This window comes from Aspergillus pseudodeflectus (assembly GCF_044049435.1).
Source record: "Aspergillus pseudodeflectus strain CBS 756.74 chromosome Unknown BJX68scaffold_105, whole genome shotgun sequence".
NCBI lineage: Eukaryota > Fungi > Ascomycota > Eurotiomycetes > Eurotiales > Aspergillaceae > Aspergillus > Aspergillus pseudodeflectus.
Window position 1 is genome coordinate 35628 of NW_027263881.1, and position 17168 is coordinate 52795.

General features: G+C 50.4%; 8 protein-coding genes across 8 annotated transcripts; 4 read left to right on the forward strand and 4 right to left on the reverse strand.

Moving 5' to 3' along the window:
- The first annotated feature begins 1332 nt into the window (after positions 1-1332).
- On the forward strand, positions 1333-3378 carry BJX68DRAFT_26535 (uncharacterized protein). Its single transcript, XM_071045220.1, has 5 exons — positions 1333-1458; positions 1553-2173; positions 2226-2303; positions 2354-2485; positions 2534-3378. The coding sequence occupies exons 2-5, from the start codon at positions 1981-1983 to the stop codon at positions 3292-3294; spliced, it is 1164 nt and encodes a 387-aa protein (XP_070892328.1). The 5' UTR covers positions 1333-1458; positions 1553-1980; the 3' UTR covers positions 3295-3378.
- A 349-nt stretch (positions 3379-3727) lies between these two features.
- On the reverse strand, positions 3728-5204 carry BJX68DRAFT_250168 (DUF3602 domain-containing protein). The gene is made up of 5 exons (XM_071042210.1): positions 4884-5204; positions 4711-4741; positions 4548-4617; positions 4254-4376; positions 3728-4168 (listed from the first exon to the last, which is right to left on the reverse strand). The coding sequence occupies exons 1-5, from the start codon at positions 4924-4926 to the stop codon at positions 3998-4000; spliced, it is 438 nt and encodes a 145-aa protein (XP_070892329.1). The 5' UTR covers positions 4927-5204; the 3' UTR covers positions 3728-3997.
- A 64-nt stretch (positions 5205-5268) lies between these two features.
- On the reverse strand, positions 5269-7213 carry BJX68DRAFT_250186 (putative mitochondrial phosphate carrier protein). The gene is made up of 7 exons (XM_071042211.1): positions 7127-7213; positions 6655-6957; positions 6443-6607; positions 6143-6396; positions 5753-6098; positions 5680-5699; positions 5269-5602 (listed from the first exon to the last, which is right to left on the reverse strand). Exons 2-7 carry the CDS (start codon positions 6934-6936, stop codon positions 5533-5535), a joined length of 1137 nt encoding a protein of 378 aa, XP_070892330.1. The 5' UTR covers positions 6937-6957; positions 7127-7213; the 3' UTR covers positions 5269-5532.
- On the forward strand, positions 6935-7213 carry BJX68DRAFT_250187 (uncharacterized protein). Its single transcript, XM_071042212.1, has 2 exons — positions 6935-6957; positions 7027-7213. Exon 2 carries the CDS (start codon positions 7039-7041, stop codon positions 7192-7194), a length of 156 nt encoding a protein of 51 aa, XP_070892331.1. The 5' UTR covers positions 6935-6957; positions 7027-7038; the 3' UTR covers positions 7195-7213.
- A 270-nt stretch (positions 7214-7483) lies between these two features.
- On the forward strand, positions 7484-8414 carry BJX68DRAFT_27226 (putative cystathionine beta-synthase (beta-thionase)). Its single transcript, XM_071047162.1, has 2 exons — positions 7484-7680; positions 7862-8414. Exons 1-2 carry the CDS (start codon positions 7576-7578, stop codon positions 8291-8293), a joined length of 537 nt encoding a protein of 178 aa, XP_070892332.1. The 5' UTR covers positions 7484-7575; the 3' UTR covers positions 8294-8414.
- Positions 8415-8488: 74 nt separating this feature from the next.
- Positions 8489-9471, reverse strand: BJX68DRAFT_27230 (vacuolar ATPase assembly integral membrane protein VMA21). The gene is made up of 3 exons (XM_071047169.1): positions 9106-9471; positions 8869-8954; positions 8489-8716 (listed from the first exon to the last, which is right to left on the reverse strand). Exons 1-3 carry the CDS (start codon positions 9210-9212, stop codon positions 8577-8579), a joined length of 333 nt encoding a protein of 110 aa, XP_070892333.1. The 5' UTR covers positions 9213-9471; the 3' UTR covers positions 8489-8576.
- Positions 9472-12393: 2922 nt separating this feature from the next.
- Positions 12394-15958, forward strand: BJX68DRAFT_250190 (DEAD/DEAH box helicase). The gene has a single exon (XM_071042213.1). The coding sequence runs from the start codon at positions 12444-12446 to the stop codon at positions 15738-15740; it is 3297 nt and encodes a 1098-aa protein (XP_070892334.1). The 5' UTR covers positions 12394-12443; the 3' UTR covers positions 15741-15958.
- Positions 15959-17164, reverse strand: BJX68DRAFT_250193 (ATP-dependent Clp protease proteolytic subunit). Its single transcript, XM_071042214.1, has 4 exons — positions 16884-17164; positions 16809-16827; positions 16729-16754; positions 15959-16665 (listed from the first exon to the last, which is right to left on the reverse strand). The coding sequence occupies exons 1-4, from the start codon at positions 17028-17030 to the stop codon at positions 16126-16128; spliced, it is 732 nt and encodes a 243-aa protein (XP_070892335.1). The 5' UTR covers positions 17031-17164; the 3' UTR covers positions 15959-16125.
- Between the last annotated feature and the right edge of the window lie 4 nt (positions 17165-17168).

The following is a 17168-nucleotide window of genomic DNA, read 5'->3' on the forward strand; positions in this document are numbered from 1 at the left end:
TATATATAAGTGGCCTATGGAGTTGAACATTGACTTCCCCAGATTAAACGCCGCATAACAGCAATGTTGTCTTCGTACCATCCCTAGTATTTCGAAAAGCGATCTTAAAATGTGCGAGCAAGGAGATGGTTATCCGAGTTGACTCGACAAAGGCCTCAAACCCCTTGATAAGAAGCATGTACGGCTTTCGTTAAGGTCATGGCTGTAGAAGCAGCATGACGAGGTGCAGGTTTGGAGGTCCTTCGTACTTGAATTATTCTCTGGAAACCGGGAACGCCGAGGAATAGATACCTCCTTGCATGAAGCTCTGCAAAAACTGAGTTAATGAGGATTAAAGTAGGCGCCATTCCCCCCACCATACCGACCCACAGTGTTCTGGAATGAAGATCGCCCTGGACGTCAACGGCCAGGTGGAGGAGTATTGGAAGGGTGGAGTATAGCGAAAAAGGCCCAGGAACCACCTGAAGTGATTGTAAGGGAAATGCATTTCTCGGAAATGACACGGAGAGATGAATCGCCGCCACGGAATCTTTTGAGCAGGCAGGCATCTAGGCCGAGGCAGCTGTCGCGAGTTTGGGCTTGCGTTCATGCGCTGGGGATCATACAGCCAACGCTAAGCTTCGCGAATGGGCTGACGACGAACCGATCAGGACCCGCTCTGAGCAATGTGGCGAAGCTGTTCAGCGCGCCTCCAAGTCAGGATCTGACAGTCGTTGCGCGGCGGATGGCCAATTGGAACGACGCGGGCAACCATCCTGGCCGTGCTGCGAGAATGTGAAAAGCCAAGTGAGAGGTGCCTTAGCTCTCTCGTGAAAAGACCTGTTATCCTGGCAAGCTGTCCATGGGCCCAGTTGTTTTTTTGCTATTTCTGGACTGCGGCGGTAGGATCCGGAAAGCAATCAGCAAGAATCCAATCGGCCTGGCGGGGGATTGGCTTGAGAGTTGATAATTGGATTGTGGTTGCACAGTTGTCTCACCAGCAAATTGCTAGTGCTGGGCTCGAGTACGAATGGTTTGTTTTGGGGTGGGATTTTGGTGCCTGGGATGTTCCATGGAAGCGAGCGAAGACTGTGGCTGGGAAGGAAAAAAGAGGCATTGACTTCAGCTCGACAAAGGATGATTTTGCAAGAATAAACTCTGATCTAGATGCGTGGCTGCATTTGAAACAGCATCAAAGATCAAAGACAGTCTGGGTCTTGAAGAAAAAATATTGACCCAAAATCCGGACGCCTTGGGGTGTTCGCTGATAGGAGAAGTTCCATGAAGTTCTGACGGCCTTCATGTGGTTGCTTGCGTGGCGCTGGTCGTCAACTCTCCAGTTCAGTCAAAAAGCCTCAATCGTCCCCCTCATCCACACTTTCCGTCCACCTCATCTTTTCATCAGCTTTTTCCACCTCTTTACGGATACCCTCGTTTCTATCCTGAGAACACCGTTCAACGCTGCCTCTTGAACAACAGGTAACTAACCCCTCTTGGCCTAGCCATAGTTACTATCAAGTTTCACTGTCGATCCCCAACCATCGTTTTTTGGCCGTCGTTGGCTGACTTTCAGTCACAGGTTAATCGCCTGACTGGAGCCGAATTCCTGCCTCCACCTTTCCACCGAGTCTCGTTCTTTGGCGCTGTCACTCGCTCGACCTATTTTTAAGACTCAAAACGTCATTCTTTGTAAAGATCACAGCTCGTATAGACCCCTGATAATCCATAAGCGCACCGAACGTTCGCTGCTCCGCGACTACTACACGCTTTCGGACACGCACGGTTCGCTGTTGCTGGCTGCCTTCTTCAAAACTTGATCGAGCGTCTGTGTACAAAACCCAGCTAATCGCTGTCGTCGTTCAACCCACCACTCCTTGGCAGTGGTCCACTAACGGACTGTCTATCGTGGCCGCGCTCCACAACGGAGATCGCGACGGGTCCAGCAGCTCCAAGTCCCAGCCTGCTCTATCGGCCGCTAAGGCATAGCTTTTCGTCATAAAAATGGCCTCCTCCCCCCAGCCAGCGTCTCCTAGGCGCAGTCGTGCTTTTAGCTCCAGTGGAAAGTCAGACAAAACCCATCGATCAAGCGGTTCTGGCCATAAACTCGATCTCACCGAATCTCACGAAGAAAAAGTTAGGCGCAGTCTACAAACCAAAGCCGACCCGATGCTTGCTATAAACGAAGCGCAGCCAAGTACGCGACCGCCATTTCATTTTTACGGAGCAATTGTTGACCCTTCTTCTAGATTTGGTTGCCCTTGAAAAGTCAAACCTAGGCAGTCTCCGGGCGCTCCAACACAAGGACCAATTCGGCAATCCCATCAGTACGTTGTTTGTGGTAGTTTAACTCGTGCGTCAATTGACTTTCGCTCAGCCGATCCTGATCTCTCAAACCCTACTCGCTCTCGGTTCGAACGTCCTCTAGACACAATTCGCTCGTTTGAAGCCGCTATCTATGGGCCATATAGCCACAGTCACAGCCGACCAGCGTCCTATATCCGGACAGGTGAATGAAATCCAGATTGATTGAGGTTTGGGCGCTAACGGTATACAGCCGAAGATTCTCCTGCCGAGTACAGCAGACGGAATAGTTACTTCAATGGACATTCCAATGGCCAATACAACGATCGAGGACAATACAGCAATAGACCGAACTACTCGCGACCGAACAGCTATATCGATAATGGCAACGGCTACCACAACGGTGGGCCTCCTCCGGAGAACTACTACCCATACAGCCAGGGCGGAAGTCGGCCTCGACCGCGGCAACACCCTTCTCGCGGTTATTCAGAACAACCGACATACGCAAGCAACAGTGCAACCCCCCAGAACGGTTATGCGCAAAATGGCTACTATAAATCATCAGACAATGTCACCGTGGCGTCGCCCTCCGGCTCCGGGAGCAACCCTGATCAATGGGCCAACTCGACCGATCCTAGCTCGATAAACAGCTCCATCGATCAATCGCAGCAGCAACAGCAATATCAACAGCAGCAGCAGGAGAGGGCTATGGCAGAAGCCTATGGTTTCCAAGGATTCGGTCCCGGACCAGATGTCAGTGAGCAGTTCTCGTCGGGTGCGCAAGGAAAGGCACCATACGGCCAAGTGCCACCGCCACCTGCACATGCGGCTACCCCCAATCCGAACATGGGCGGCCCAGTCAGGGGACCGCAACAACAGCAGCAGCCGCCACTCGCAGGCGGCCGACGCCATCTTCAACGCAAGTCGGTACAGCAACAGAGTGTCTCCTCCGACGCAGGCGATAACAGCACCAAACGAAAAAGCTGGTTCAAGCGGACATTCAGCAAGAACTAGTCCCGTTTCCTACTAAAAATCTTTTACATTTCATCTCATATTTCAGGTGTACCATCGGCGTTACTCGACTGCGGCACTGGGGTTCCGTGATTTGGCAACTCTATCGTATGTGATTGGTACCCAGCAACCCTGATATTGCAAGGCGTTATTTACTAGCTTATTGACGGATGATGAGACTACGATACGATATATATATGGGATATGTTTGTTATTTTTTCTGTCTCTTTCTTACTTTATACCTTACGGGAATGGATAATGGCAAGGATACTATCAGAGTTTACTTTCAGGCGGGCCCCTTTTGCATTTATATCAGATATTCGAGCAAGACTTTGGTCCGCAACGGAAGAAAAGAGGCCACTCCGGCTCTGTTGACAATTAACCACTAGTATATATTGCATTTGTACCACTGTACACTGGTATGTACTTCCGTCTATATTATATACTCAACGCACTATATTCAAATCTTTGGGGTACTTTGGACAGGGTAGATTAAGTCGATCAAACAAACAATCAAGGTATTACTCAAGCAGAGGGAATCACAGCGAAAAGCACAAACATAAAGCGCAGAACAAACCAGCGCGTAGCATCACCACCTTCCAGCGCAGCGCAGGGGAGCAGAGGCAAACTCAAAGCGAAAGGTCAATTGGCACGCGCGTCTACAGTCTGCCAGGACAAGAGGGCTGGACCCGCGAGAAAGACCACTTCACTTCCTCCCAAAAAGCTTATTCTTCAACTTATCCGCCAACCCCTCGTGCGTAACACCAGCGGCCTTCTCGGCCTTCTTCTCCTCTTTCTTCTCCTTCTTCTCTTCCTTCTTTTCCTCCTTTGCCTTGACGTGCTCGGGGTCTAGGTGGACGTTGCCCTGGCCGCCTCGCTATTGCATGGATTAGTTGCCCAGTCGCGATCTTTGCAAAGTACCGTATTCGGAGGGAAGAACGAGACAATAACAGGGTACGTACCCCGGTATGATAATCCCCATCGATGGACTGGCGCACCGAGATCTCGGGGATGAACTCTGTGTCGTGGGGCGTCTTGGTTGTGGGCTTTACGTGTGGGGAGCCGATGTTTCCGGCGCCGCCGCGCTGTGAACACAGGTTGTTAGTAGGGTGTCGGTAACTTGGTGAAGATGATGTAGAGGCGTGCATATGAGCGAGAGTGGGCCGGAGATGAACAGCGCAGCTGAAACACTCCGTAGCGCGGGGCGGCGTGGGGAAAGATCGTAGAGTATAGAGGAAGAGAGTATAGAAACGTACACCGGCAGAGTAGGCGCCATCGCCCTGGTCGCCGAAAACACCTTCGCGGACGATGCCGCCGTCAACGTATCTGCCATCAGATGTTAGACCTGAGGTGGAGGTGGTGGGAGATTGATGGTTTGGTTAGGGTTAGCAAATGGAAGGCGAAGTCGAGTGAACCTACTCATTGCTGTCGGGGCCAATATTTCCCTGACCTGAGTATCTGTTAGCTCATTTGTGTTTGGATATATCGAGGGTGAGGTTGAGGTTGAGGTTGAGGTATAGGATAGGTAGTGAGAGCTATCAAATTGGCATGGTGGGGCAACGAAAATAACCAGGAAAGAAAAAAATACGAACCTCCACGGCCATGCGAAACGATAGGAGCCCCGTGCTCAGTCATTTTGAGATCAGATAACGGTAGCGATAGCTGGTATGCGGAGTATATATGCGCTCGGTTGCAGTATGCGCCGTACGGTCAGGGTCAGTCGCAAAAGCAGAACGTGGTTCCTGGATGGACCAGAAAGGGGAGAGGAGGCGGAGATAGATAAATAAGAAACGTCAGGGCCGAGACTTCACTGCCCGGCTGGCTCACTCGGACTGAGAGGAAGAACTAGTGGGACGAGGCTTATGACGTCGATACTGATAGGCAAAAGCGCGAGTCCGATCTATAGCGGGCGGCCGGCGGGCAAGTCTGCACTCAACAGTCATTGGGCAGGGCTGGGGTGCGCTGATAAGATAAAGTAGTGACTAAGGTTTTGGTTGATAGTGAGCAATACCCTAGTATGGAGTAGGGCTTGGCGTCTCAACACCATTCGCGATGCATCTCTTCAGAAAGTGGGCTAAGGGGTAGTCTACTTTTGTGATTAGTTTGCGAGAGCCAACAGATTGATTGCCTCAAGCATATTAAGTGTATACAAGTATGAGCGCGCGGAATTCGACGACAGAGAACAATTCGCAGATGATGCAATTTTCCCCTAAGGTTGTCTGATCCTGGTTTATGCATCGGTTACTTCTCCTCCTTTTGAGGGCCGCCTCCTGTGGTTGGAAGTCCCATGAAGATCTTGAACGAATCGTATCTGCTTAAAGTTAGCACATGTCTTCCAAGATCTTTCCGAGCAAAGTGGGTTGGAAAAAGCAAAAACAAAATACATACATCATCCATTGGAGCCCGGTCTAATCACATCATCGGTTAGCACAGTCTTGGACGAGAAGATTGAGAAGCTCACCAAGGTTCCAATCATTACAATCCTGACGGGCAGCCCGTTCCACAAGCCCCTGAAACCGATGTCCTTGTAGATGCGGCTCATGGCAGCGCTGAATGCTTCACCAGGCTGGCGGTTTGCGTTCAGCTTGCTGACCATTACGTCTGCGGGATGCGACACGATGGCGCAGAGGATACCGGCGAGGTAACCTCCCGTAAAAGCAACTGCAGTTTGTGCGCCCTTGTTGTAGTCGGTCTTTTGCCCAGGGAGATAGTTGTAGATGGCCTGAACGATGTTTTCGAACGAGGCAAACTTCATCATGGTGTAGGGGATCTGTCGGCCCCAGAGGGGATACAAACCCTTGTACAGTCTGTCTGGTAAGCCAGAATCTCGTAATCTGGGGATATGCCTTACCCAGCTGTACCCTCCTTAGCGACAACGGCAGAGATTCCGCCAAAGGTAGAGCGAAACTCGGGTGGAATGGTCGTTTGCGTGCGCACCTTGACAGCTTCGAATGGGCACAGCGCAATATCAGCGATAAATTCGGCCGATGCACTTGCCGTCAAGTACAAAGCCGTCTTGTAATGTGCTGCATTCTCAACGCCGACGAGGTCACTGTAGAACTTCTTGAAGTACTCGTATCCTCCGTACTTGAACGCTCCTTGGGCCTGTACCTAGTTAGCCAATGCACGTAGACGAGACTGTCTGGCTTACACTGTATCCGAAGAAAGTTGGACTCCAACCAGTAAACACTCCTCTAATACCCTCAGCCGCACGGATCTTTCGGAACGCATCCATGTTGCTCTTGTACAGCGCAGAGTCGACCTGACGCCGACATTTGATGAGATCCAACGGCGTCACGGCAGTGTGGGTGAGGCCCTATCATAGTTAGTCTCCATAACACAGATTGAAGAGGTTATCCATACACAAGCTAACATTCCACCAAAGGTACAGGCGGCATAGTACTTAGCACTCCATGGCTCGATCTTACCAGTCTTGGCCTGCGCTTTCTGGCTCACAATATCGAACTCTCGGGCCGCTTCTTTGCCGATGGCGTCTGCCTTCTTCTTGGTATCTTCGATCACACTCCATGCCGGAAATGGATCCCGCCTCCTCATCTCCGCAGCTCCCGCATTCTGCGGCTCCCGCTTCAACGGGTGTTGCGAGGAGAAGGCGTTGGCGATAACGTTGTCCGAGGGAAACATCATGGCTTCACTGATTCTGGAAATCTGGCACTGGATTGATTAGACATCATTCACGTAGACATCAAGAGTGGCAGTAATTGGTGCAGTACGGACTATAGCGACCAGATGGCTGGGTGGATAGCTATACTAACGCCTATCATGCCAATCGTCTCCACAGGGCTGATGCCGATGGCAACAATGATGAAATACATACCTCGAACCTCTTCACATCAAATACGGGTACCTGTATCTCCCAGGAGAATGTGCCTGAGGAAGAATTGACGACGGAAAAAAGAACAGCGAAAGTCTGACAGAGATAAGGCCTTTTCCCCTCAATAATAACTCATTGTGTTGGTCACGGATGACGTAGAAGCATGTGACCTGTGACTACAAACGTCGTATCCTCGTCGCTCGGTCGGGTAGTGGGTCCATCAACGCCCAGACAGCTCCAGTTTCGATTTCAACAGTCAAGATTTGATTCAGATACAACTGCTCACCTCAATTTCGCACGAGCATACCACTATAGCTCATAACAACATCTGAAGTTATCTTTACTTCGTCGAATCCTACCTCGGCGAAATCGACACGCTTGAACCCCTTGATCGCGATCGCGCAATCAAATCCCCATCTCGTTACCCCTCCTACAATCTCAATCTCAGCACAATGGCCTCCTACATGAACGCAAGCGAAGCCTTCGCTCGGGAAAAGCTCGACGCAAGCACAAGCCACCCGATTCCGCAATCGTCATGGGCAGATAAGTACCGCGGAGTAAGTCTCAATTTCGCCGTCCAACCCGGTGCCCCCGTACCCGACGCACCAAATCAGACACGGCCGCCCCCAAACTACGACGCCGAGACGGCCGGCGAAACGACCTGCAGAATTATTACCGTCGTTGACTCACAGTTTTACACAAGCACTTGCTAACAAACTTGTTTCTTCCCTTCTCTAGGCCACAGTCGAAGACCTCGACCCACCGCCAGCCCTCTCCGTCTCCCCCAGCACCCCCATTTCCTCCGCTCTCCTTGCCGCCTTCGAGCGCGACTACACACATCTCACCGTGGTCTCCTCGACAAAACGCTCGCTGCTCGGATACCTCAGCATCCCGCGTCTCAAGGAGCTTCTGGCCGCAGGGACGGTCAAGGAATCGGATACAGTCGCGGCGGCCATGCAGCGGTTCAACCGCAAGCGCGGCACGTACCAGGTTATCACGATGGAGACGCCGCTGGAGGAGCTGCAGAGGTTCTTTGAGAGCGAGGTTGGGGCGAATGGGGAGAAGAGGGAGAAGCAGGGGTTCGCGGTTGTGACGGATTCCGAGCGGAAGTTCGTTCTGGGTGTTGTGACGGAGGCCGATTTGGAGGAGTTTGTTAGGAGGAGGCCGTGATTTCGCCTCGCTCGCCTGATATATCGTTTTGTTCCGCGGTTGCTGTCTATCTTGTTTCGACTGTTGAGATCATGATGCATGCATTTCCAGGCGCAGTTATTCAACATGGGCTGACTGGATCCTGGACATATGGCTAGATAGAGGCCAAATACCCTCCTAGACAAGACTTTGTCTAGGTACAATGGCACTCTGATATGAGTCCTCGTAAATTACAGCAGCATATATTTAGAGCATGTGCTAAATGACCCGACCTTTTAACAGTAACAAACACTCATCGAGCATGTTACTGCGCCTTTCGCCCTTTCCTCCTCGCAGCCTCTGCCTCCCTCTCCTCCTTATCCTCCTGCCACGCAACATAAACATACAAGAACAAGATAATATTAGCCATAACAGCCGCGAGAATTGCGGCTACCGTTGTACTTGCTGGCTGATTGTCAGTACACACCCATATCGTGCTTGTGTATGTAGAGTGGATATCAGGGGAGTATAGTAACTGCCCGAAGAATGGGATACGGAGGCAGTGAAAGGTAGAAAAGACAAAAGACAAAAGGGATAGAGGAAAAGGGGAGACGCACAACCAAACGACACCGAAACAAAATACGTCCCCACGGGCGTGGTGATCATAGCCGCTGTAAAGCCCACGAGTTTCCAGATGACGTGCCTGTAGTTCTTGTTAGCCAACTGAACTAGTCCAATGTGTACTCCGAAGATCAAGCCAAGCCAAAATAAAATAAAAAACCGGAAGAAGGCAATCGAATATTCTATAGTCAAGCATGTACATAATGCAAGGAGAAGGAAATAGACAGCCTTACATAGGAACAGCAGGCGAAGTATCAGAATCGCCCTCTGCGATCTTCTCGCCTGGCGAGGGCGCGACGGCGGCCTCTGCGTAGGACTTTCCGGGGCGGCGGGTCGCCATTGTGTTTAGCTTTTTTCTCTTGATAGAGAGAGGGTGGCGTGGTTGGGAGCAGAAAGGGAGCTCTGCTGCCGGTAAGGTAGATGTATGGCTACTGCCCGAGAAAAGCGAAGGTAGAAAAGTTGGATCTTTGATCCGGTCGATTGGGCCAAAGGGTGGTCGAGCAGTCAATCAGGTTAATACGAGCGCTGACGAGCTTCCAGAGCTTCCCAACGACTTCAAGTGATAGTTGTTGTTCGAGGTAAGGAATGTGGAGAACTGCAGATGAACATTCTCTGGAATGGCGTTGATGGACTGTGGTTAGAGATGGGATCTTGGCGGGGCTAACCGGATTGGGAACTATACTCTCCTGCTGGGAGGCACTGCTATTTATACTCTGAAGCTTCAGGCTGGTTTCATTAGGTTCTCAGTAGAAGTATCTTCTATACTAACTTAGGAGGCACTGAATAATGTTGTTGAGTGGTGTCTTTTCTGAGTGTGCGCTCTTGTCATGACTTTTATTGCGGAGTGGCCGCTTCAACTGCGCTCTGGTTGCTGCATGGGAACTATACAGACAATTGAGCTCTGTCTAAGATCTTAGCTACTTCAATGGTAATGTGTACTTATATTGATTAGAAGACTATAATCCAAGAGCAGAGTTTGAAGCGCGTACGCTTGCTCAGACTGAAAACAACCACCAGGTATGTGGACACACAATCAACCTCACATCACCTTCACCTTCACCCCGCAAACTAACAAGCAAGACACCGCTCAAGTAGTCTTCTTGGGTATCCCAGCCACACCGGCCGGCGCAACCTTCATAGTCCCATTGTTGATATCACAACGCGCTCTTGCTTCATCAAGATGCTCATCAAGCTTGAAATCACTAGGTTTCATGCGACACAGCTTCGGCCCACCAAGCGCAAACAAGTCTTCAATCTCCCAAGAGTCTTAGCACAGGTCTTAGGGTACATAAAGTAGAAGTGAATAGTAGTAAGAACACACATAATCCTGAAGGCGATGAACATGTTTCATGGGATGTTCTGGAAGCCCCGTCGACATATTAATGATAAGATACAGATGGATGAAACTGAAGTTGTTTAGGAAAATATTTAATAGAAGTAAGTTACTACCCATCTTTAATAAAGATACCCAATCAAGTGCTGGTGTAGAGGGGCTTGTAGGTGCATAAAAACACTCACCCTAGCCTCAGCCACCGCCTCGCTTTCCAAGTTCATGTTTAACAGACTACAGGGGCTTGCCATTAACAAGGGATTAGGCAACATGAAAACGTCCTTTATGGAGTAGTTTCTATTCTTTAAAGAACAAACACACCGCTATATCTCGTTGAAAAATTTGGGAATCTGGAATAAGCGTCTAAGAAAGCTTATATCAGAAGCCAAAAGTCACAATCAATTAACTTTAATGTATATAGTACCTAAGTCGTCTAATAGCTTGCAAACAAGTCCATTTCTTTATAGCCTTATTGGTTCTCCTGTGATAGCCCATGAAGTGACGTGCGAACTATATGCTGCATTATCTGGCTGTTGGACATGCAGCTGTCCTGGTGGTCATGAAGCCAGAGTGTGCTTAAATATGGAGGGTGCCCTGGAACAAGCAGGGCAGGACATTCCCATAACATTTGACATGTGATCAATGTCGCGCAGGGGCATAATGTGGTTGTTTGGAAGGAAGGAACAATTCTAATCAAATTTTCGAGGTTGGTTTATTGTAGGTTTCCCCCTCTAGAACTAGTTATAACCACGTCTGCACAGCTCTCCTTCCCACGGTGGTAGTGGTCGGAGGTAGTCTGGCTCGTCAACTGTTCTATAAAAGAAGGATAGTTTGTTTTTGCCCCATGGAATGGTGTTCCATGGGCTGTCATGAAATAACAGCAAGGCATAAGTGACGATAAGTCCGAGTTCGCACTTTTGGGCTCGAGCCATGATGTAAAAGTTATCGAGAAGGTCTTTCAAAGGTACCGGGTTCTCGGGAGAGAAGCATAGACGTCTAGGCTTGGTGTACAGCTTCCATAAAGTTTGCTGCCCGGACATATGTTCCATAAGAATGCATCATCTAAAGCCGGCGAGGCAGATCCCAAGAGATTCACATATGTTTTGTAGTTGAAAATAATTGTCACGACACACTTTGACAAAGGAAATACCGAAGTCGGGATAAGAGGGGAGAATGTCTTTCATCCCAACTACAACACTCTTAAGACTTGGCATCCTCCTCATTGAGGTTTTCACTCAGTCAAGAATTGAGCGGTTTCGAACCGCAACAAGGCAGGAGAGAGGCACGACTAGAGATAGAGGCAAATATTGATCTCCAGGTTGCGCATCGCGTGGTGAAGAACTTGGATGACGTGCCATACCGTGCTGCGATTCGGTCTTGCCTGGAGCTCGACTGGTTTCCCGAAGGTCAAAGAGTGCTGCTCCAGGATCTGACTGTTAGAAAGGATATATATGACCATGTGATTGCGCCGCTGAAGCGAGAACAAAGGTATTCCTCCTGATATCAGAATATTTTTTGACCATGGCGATTTGAGGTATTCTCTACTCCTAGTCGTGAGAAGTACTGGGACATTGAACCGAGTTTTCCCTTCTATGTTTTTAGTGAGGTGGCCAGTTCTCTCGTACAGTTAATATTCAAAACAGAGAAAGCCGGGACTTTCTATTTAGTTGCGTGTCCGACAGTCCTCGCAGCGAAGCTACGGCGGGATCCACTACATAGCCCTAACTCTGGCGGGTAACCAACAAAGCATCACAATCCTCCCAGGATTCAGTTGTCCATCTCACACTGTATACAGACTATATGGTGAGGATATTTAAATGTATATTCAACTCTCAAAAGGCACCAGTCGCAGGTAACCACTGTGGCACGTTTCAAGCTTTTAGGGCTAGTGAGTACTGCGGAGATTAGTGCCTGAGCGCCGTAGGCACAAACTCAATATGTCTTGCTAAGAATGGGAGTTTCAGGCTCAGACCACAGCGAAGTATTATTTTTCCATGCTGGAGCTAAATCCTCGTCGAGTACTCCAAGCAACGTTTTCAGTGGTACTCCGTACTCATGCTTAACACCAAAAGCTGCTCTGCCCTGATTGGCAGATTTTTTAATTGATTCGGCCTCACGTGACCCGTCGCGGGCGGCGCGTCTCGACTGCGGAGAAGCAGAAAAAGTCGCTTTGGAGAAATCCAGGTTCCGCAACCGCGGTTGGAAAACAGTCGGGCTGGATTCACTCCAAAAACCACCATAATGGACGACACCGTCCCCGATACACCTATCCGCAATAAGAATGTCGTCCACAGCACACCTTCCGGCAGTGTCGTGGACGACGGTGAATATGAGACGATCGCCACACTCCCTGCGAACCCTGCGCAACATTTGTTGGCAACACAAGCTTTGTCCCCCACACAGCGCCTTACCCAGCCAACGCAACTAGTCGAACAGCCGTACTCCGCGAAGGGCAACTCTATCGTGCAGGTGGCAGCTTCATCGCCTCTCCGCCCTGCGTCGTCCCCTTCTCGTCCTTCGCCTGCTGGGGGTCGCCTCTCGAACATGATGGCCCCAAGCGGCACGCGATTCTGTCCTCCCGCGAAACGGACACCGGTCATAAATCTGGATGACGAGCCGACGTATCGCGGTGGCTCTTCAGATGACGATATCCAGATGAGTACGGACATCAAGCCCGCTATGTTCATAAAAAAGAGCCCGGAGAAGAGCACGTTTGATCGCTTCAAAGAGATTACGTCCTCCGCCGTTTACGATCCTGCGAATACGAACGGCAAACGGTCCGCTGTTGATCCTCCCGCGAGGGGTGTCGCGGTGAAGAAGGTTCGACAAGGCGGGCCTTCACGGGCTCAGCCAGTCGACTTACAACCCCTGACATTAGACGACATTGAAGACTACCAATTGCGAATCAAAATCAAGAGGATACAGAACGTTTTGCCGCAAAAATCAGTGAATGACTGCGCACAAGCTCTGTTGACGAAGCGGGGCAACTTTGACCATGCGATGGAATATCTCGCCAGCATTGAGGATCGCAAGGCGATCTCGTCCGAGGATGAACTAAGTCAAAGTACCCCCCAGGTGTCGCACGCGAAGCAGAACATCAAAGCTCAAGGAAGGATTCAGGACAAGTGGGCCGCAATGAATCTACCCAAGCCACAAAAGTCACAAGAGGAAGAGTCGAAGCCGCGGAAGCGATTGATTCGAGGACCGCGTACTCAATCTCCTGGAGCCGGAGATGAAACACCTCCCAAGAAGACCTTTGGTCGACTGGTGCAAGGACGCAGGCGTCCATCACCAGCACGGTCCGAATCTCCCGAGGCGCCTCAAGAGTTTTCCGACGACTCAGACTCAGCTTTCGATGGCCAGGAAGGCTCAGGGATTGATTTGGAAGTACTAGGCTTTTTCAACACATGTACTGCTCCAGATTTAGCCGATATCGCCGCGATTACCGAAGACCTCGCCGAGTACATCATCGGCAAGCGACCTTTCACTTCTCTGGATGAAGTTCGAGTTATCCCCTCTCCGCCTGCTGACCAGCCACTGACCAAGACTGGCAAGCGGCGCAAGGCGCCCAAACCGGTTGGTGACCGAATCGTCGACAAGTGCCTTGACATGTGGGTGGGTTACAAGGCTGTTGACTCTCTTGTCGAGCAATGCGAGACCCTAGGCAAACCTATTGCAATGGAGATGAAGAAATGGGGCGTGGATATCTTCGGGAAGCGCGAAGGCGAGCTTGAGCTGGTGTCTCTAGAGCTTCCAGGCTCTCATGACTCTGGAATTGGCACACCCGCGAGTCAACGATCAGACGATGACAGCGACAGCCCCGAGTCAAGGTCTCGCAAAAAGTCTCGATTTATCTCCCAACCAGGCATCATGGCCGAGGATTTGAAGATGAAGAACTATCAGATTGTTGGTATAAACTGGCTATCGCTGCTCTTTGAGAAAGAGCTCAGCTGCATCCTGGCAGATGATATGGGTCTTGGAAAGACCTGCCAGGTCATTGCCTTTTTAGCCCACTTGTACGAAAAAGGCATCAAGGGACCTCATCTTGTTGTTGTTCCATCCTCCACCATCGAAAACTGGCTCCGCGAGTTCCAAAAGTTCTGTCCCACCCTTTCAGTCATGCCGTACTACGCCGACCAGGCGATGCGCGCTGAGATACGTGAGCAAATCGAGGAAAACAGAGACAGCATTAATGTTGTTATCACAACTTATACAATTGCAAAGGCTAAAGTGGATGCGCACTTCTTGCGCAATATGAATTTCTGCGTTTGTGTTTACGATGAAGGACACATGCTCAAGAGCAGCACGTCAGTCTTGTATGAGAAACTGATTAGAATTCGCGCACGCTTCCGCCTCCTTCTGACGGGCACGCCACTACAAAACAACTTGCAGGAATTGGCTTCGCTGCTAGGGTTTATTCTTCCAAAGGTGTTCCAGGATCGGAAAGAGGATTTGCAGTATATCTTTGCCAACAAAGCAAAGACTGTCGACGAATCACACTCTGCCCTTCTCTCAGCGCAGCGAATCGAACGAGCCAAGTCAATGCTCAAGCCATTCGTGCTCCGGCGGAAGAAGCACCAAGTTATTGACCTGCCCGCGAAGACATCTCACGTTGGCTACTGTGAGATGAACGCCGCCCAGCGCGAAATCTACGAACACGAGCAAAACGAAGTGAAGAAACTCCTCGCAGACCGCGCAGCCGGCAAGAAGACTGGTAACAAATCCGCCAACATCCTTATGAAGCTCCGACAAGCAGCCATCCACCCCCTCCTCCACCGCCGCCACTACACCGACAAAATCCTCCTCCAAATGTCCAAAGCCTGCCTCAAGGAAGAACAATGGTCCCTTTCCGACCCAAACACTATCTTCGAAGAGCTCCAAGCCTACAACGACTTCGAATGCCACCAACTCTGCCTCTCCAACCCTAAATCCCTCGGCAAATTCGCTCTCAAGAACAACGAGTGGATGGATTCGGGCAAAGTCGAGAAACTATGCGAACTCCTTCGCCGCTTCAAGGAAAATGGCGACCGTACCCTTGTTTTCTCCCAGTTTACCATGGTCATGGATATCCTCGAGGACGTCCTTGAAAACCAGCACCTCAAATTCGTCCGTCTGGATGGCCGAACCTCTGTCGAGGATCGGCAATCTATCATGGATACCTTCTACGAGCGTACCGAGATCCCCGTTTTTCTTCTTTCCACGAAAGCAGGTGGTGCAGGAATTAACCTTGCCTGCGCGAACAAAGTCATCATCTTTGACTCGAGCTTCAACCCGCAGGAAGACGTGCAGGCCGAGAACCGCGCGCATCGCGTCGGGCAGACTCGCGAAGTTGAAGTTATCCGTCTGGTAACGAAGGATACGATCGAAGAGCAGATCTATGCGCTCGGCCAGACGAAACTTGCACTAGACCAAGCTGTTGCGGGCGACGACGCGGCCGAGAGCAAAAAGTCTGAGGAGGCGGGTATGAAGGCCGTTGAGGAGATGGTTCTCGCTGATATGACGCGAAAGGAGGCTAAAGAGGAGGTTTCTATTGAATAAGGCTCCCTCCCTGTTTTTGTTTCGGTTAGTTTAGATTCAGTGTTTGTGCTTCTTTATTAGCGGTGGTTGGTTGATATACTTGCATCTTGGGCAGTGCAGTGTGGCCCATTGCGTGCACTATGGCTCAGTGCAGTTACTTGGAAGATATACTTGTTGGGCTCCTTTTTTTCTTATATGCTGGTTCTTCTAGAATCTAATCTTCAGGCGTCGTTTCTCGATACAATATAGTTAGAGGCGTCTGGGCTTTTTCTTATTCGTCTGAAATAGACAGCGATACAGGGTCATGAGCGGCGAGAGCTTGTCATACATACTAATATTACATTTCCACATCCGAATACTGGGTATAGCCTCTTCATCTCGCAAACATCAGTGGAGAGCATGATCATTACTCCTTCTTCTCTTCCTCCTTAACCCTCCGCTCCAACACCTCATCCACAATCCCCAACTCCAACGCCTCCCTCGCCCCCATGAAATAATCCCTCTCCATTAACTTCTCAATCTCATCCAGCGTCATCTCCTTCTTCCCATTCAAATGCCGTTTATAGATCTGATTCAGCTGATGCCGAACGCGCAGTATCTCCTTCGCGTGAATTGCAATGTCTGTCGCCTGCCCAAAGTATCCTCCACTCGGCTGGTGGATCATAATCGACGAGTGTGGCAGGCAGTAGCGCTGGCCCGGGTGGCCGCCGCAGAGGAGGAGTGAGCCCATTGAGGCGGCCTGCCCGACGCAGATTGTTGACACGGGCGAGGCGATGTAGGTCATTGTGTCGTAGATTGCGAGGCCGGCTGTTACGGAGCCGCCGGGAGAGTTTATGTAGAGGTGGATTGGTTTGTTGGGGTTGTCGGCTTCAAGGAAGAGGAGTTGGGCGACGATGCTAGCGGACATGGATTCGTCTACTTCGCCGTTTAGGCAGATTATTCGTTCCTTTTTTTCCTTTATTTAGCACGGTGCAATTGATGAGAACTCGGACGAGGGTTGCGGACGTACCTTGAGGAGTTTGGAGAAGATGTCGTCTGGTAGACGGTCTAGTTAGTGGTGTCGCGTGTGTTAAATAGATAGCCACGTACAGGTGTGCCAGCCACCTCCCTATGAATTGTTACTGTATACTCATTTGGTCCGAATGCTCAATTGAGAAGACTTACCACCGTCTCTGTTACAAAGGGTGTCGGCGTCCAGCCCCGCGGAGGTTGCGACTGTGACAGGGTTGGAATGGCGCTGGAGAAGCTCCGGGTTACTAAAGGGCGGAATGCAGGGCGACAAAGTCGCAGTAACGACCGCCTTGCGCTCATTGCGAATGTGAGGGGAGGAAATTGAGGGAAGAAGTGCCGGACGAGAAGGCGTGCGGAGTATGGAGTTGAGGTGGAAGAGAGTGAGGAGTCAGAGCTGCTGACTTTGAGCCGCAACGAAGCAAGCTCCAAGTCAGTTTC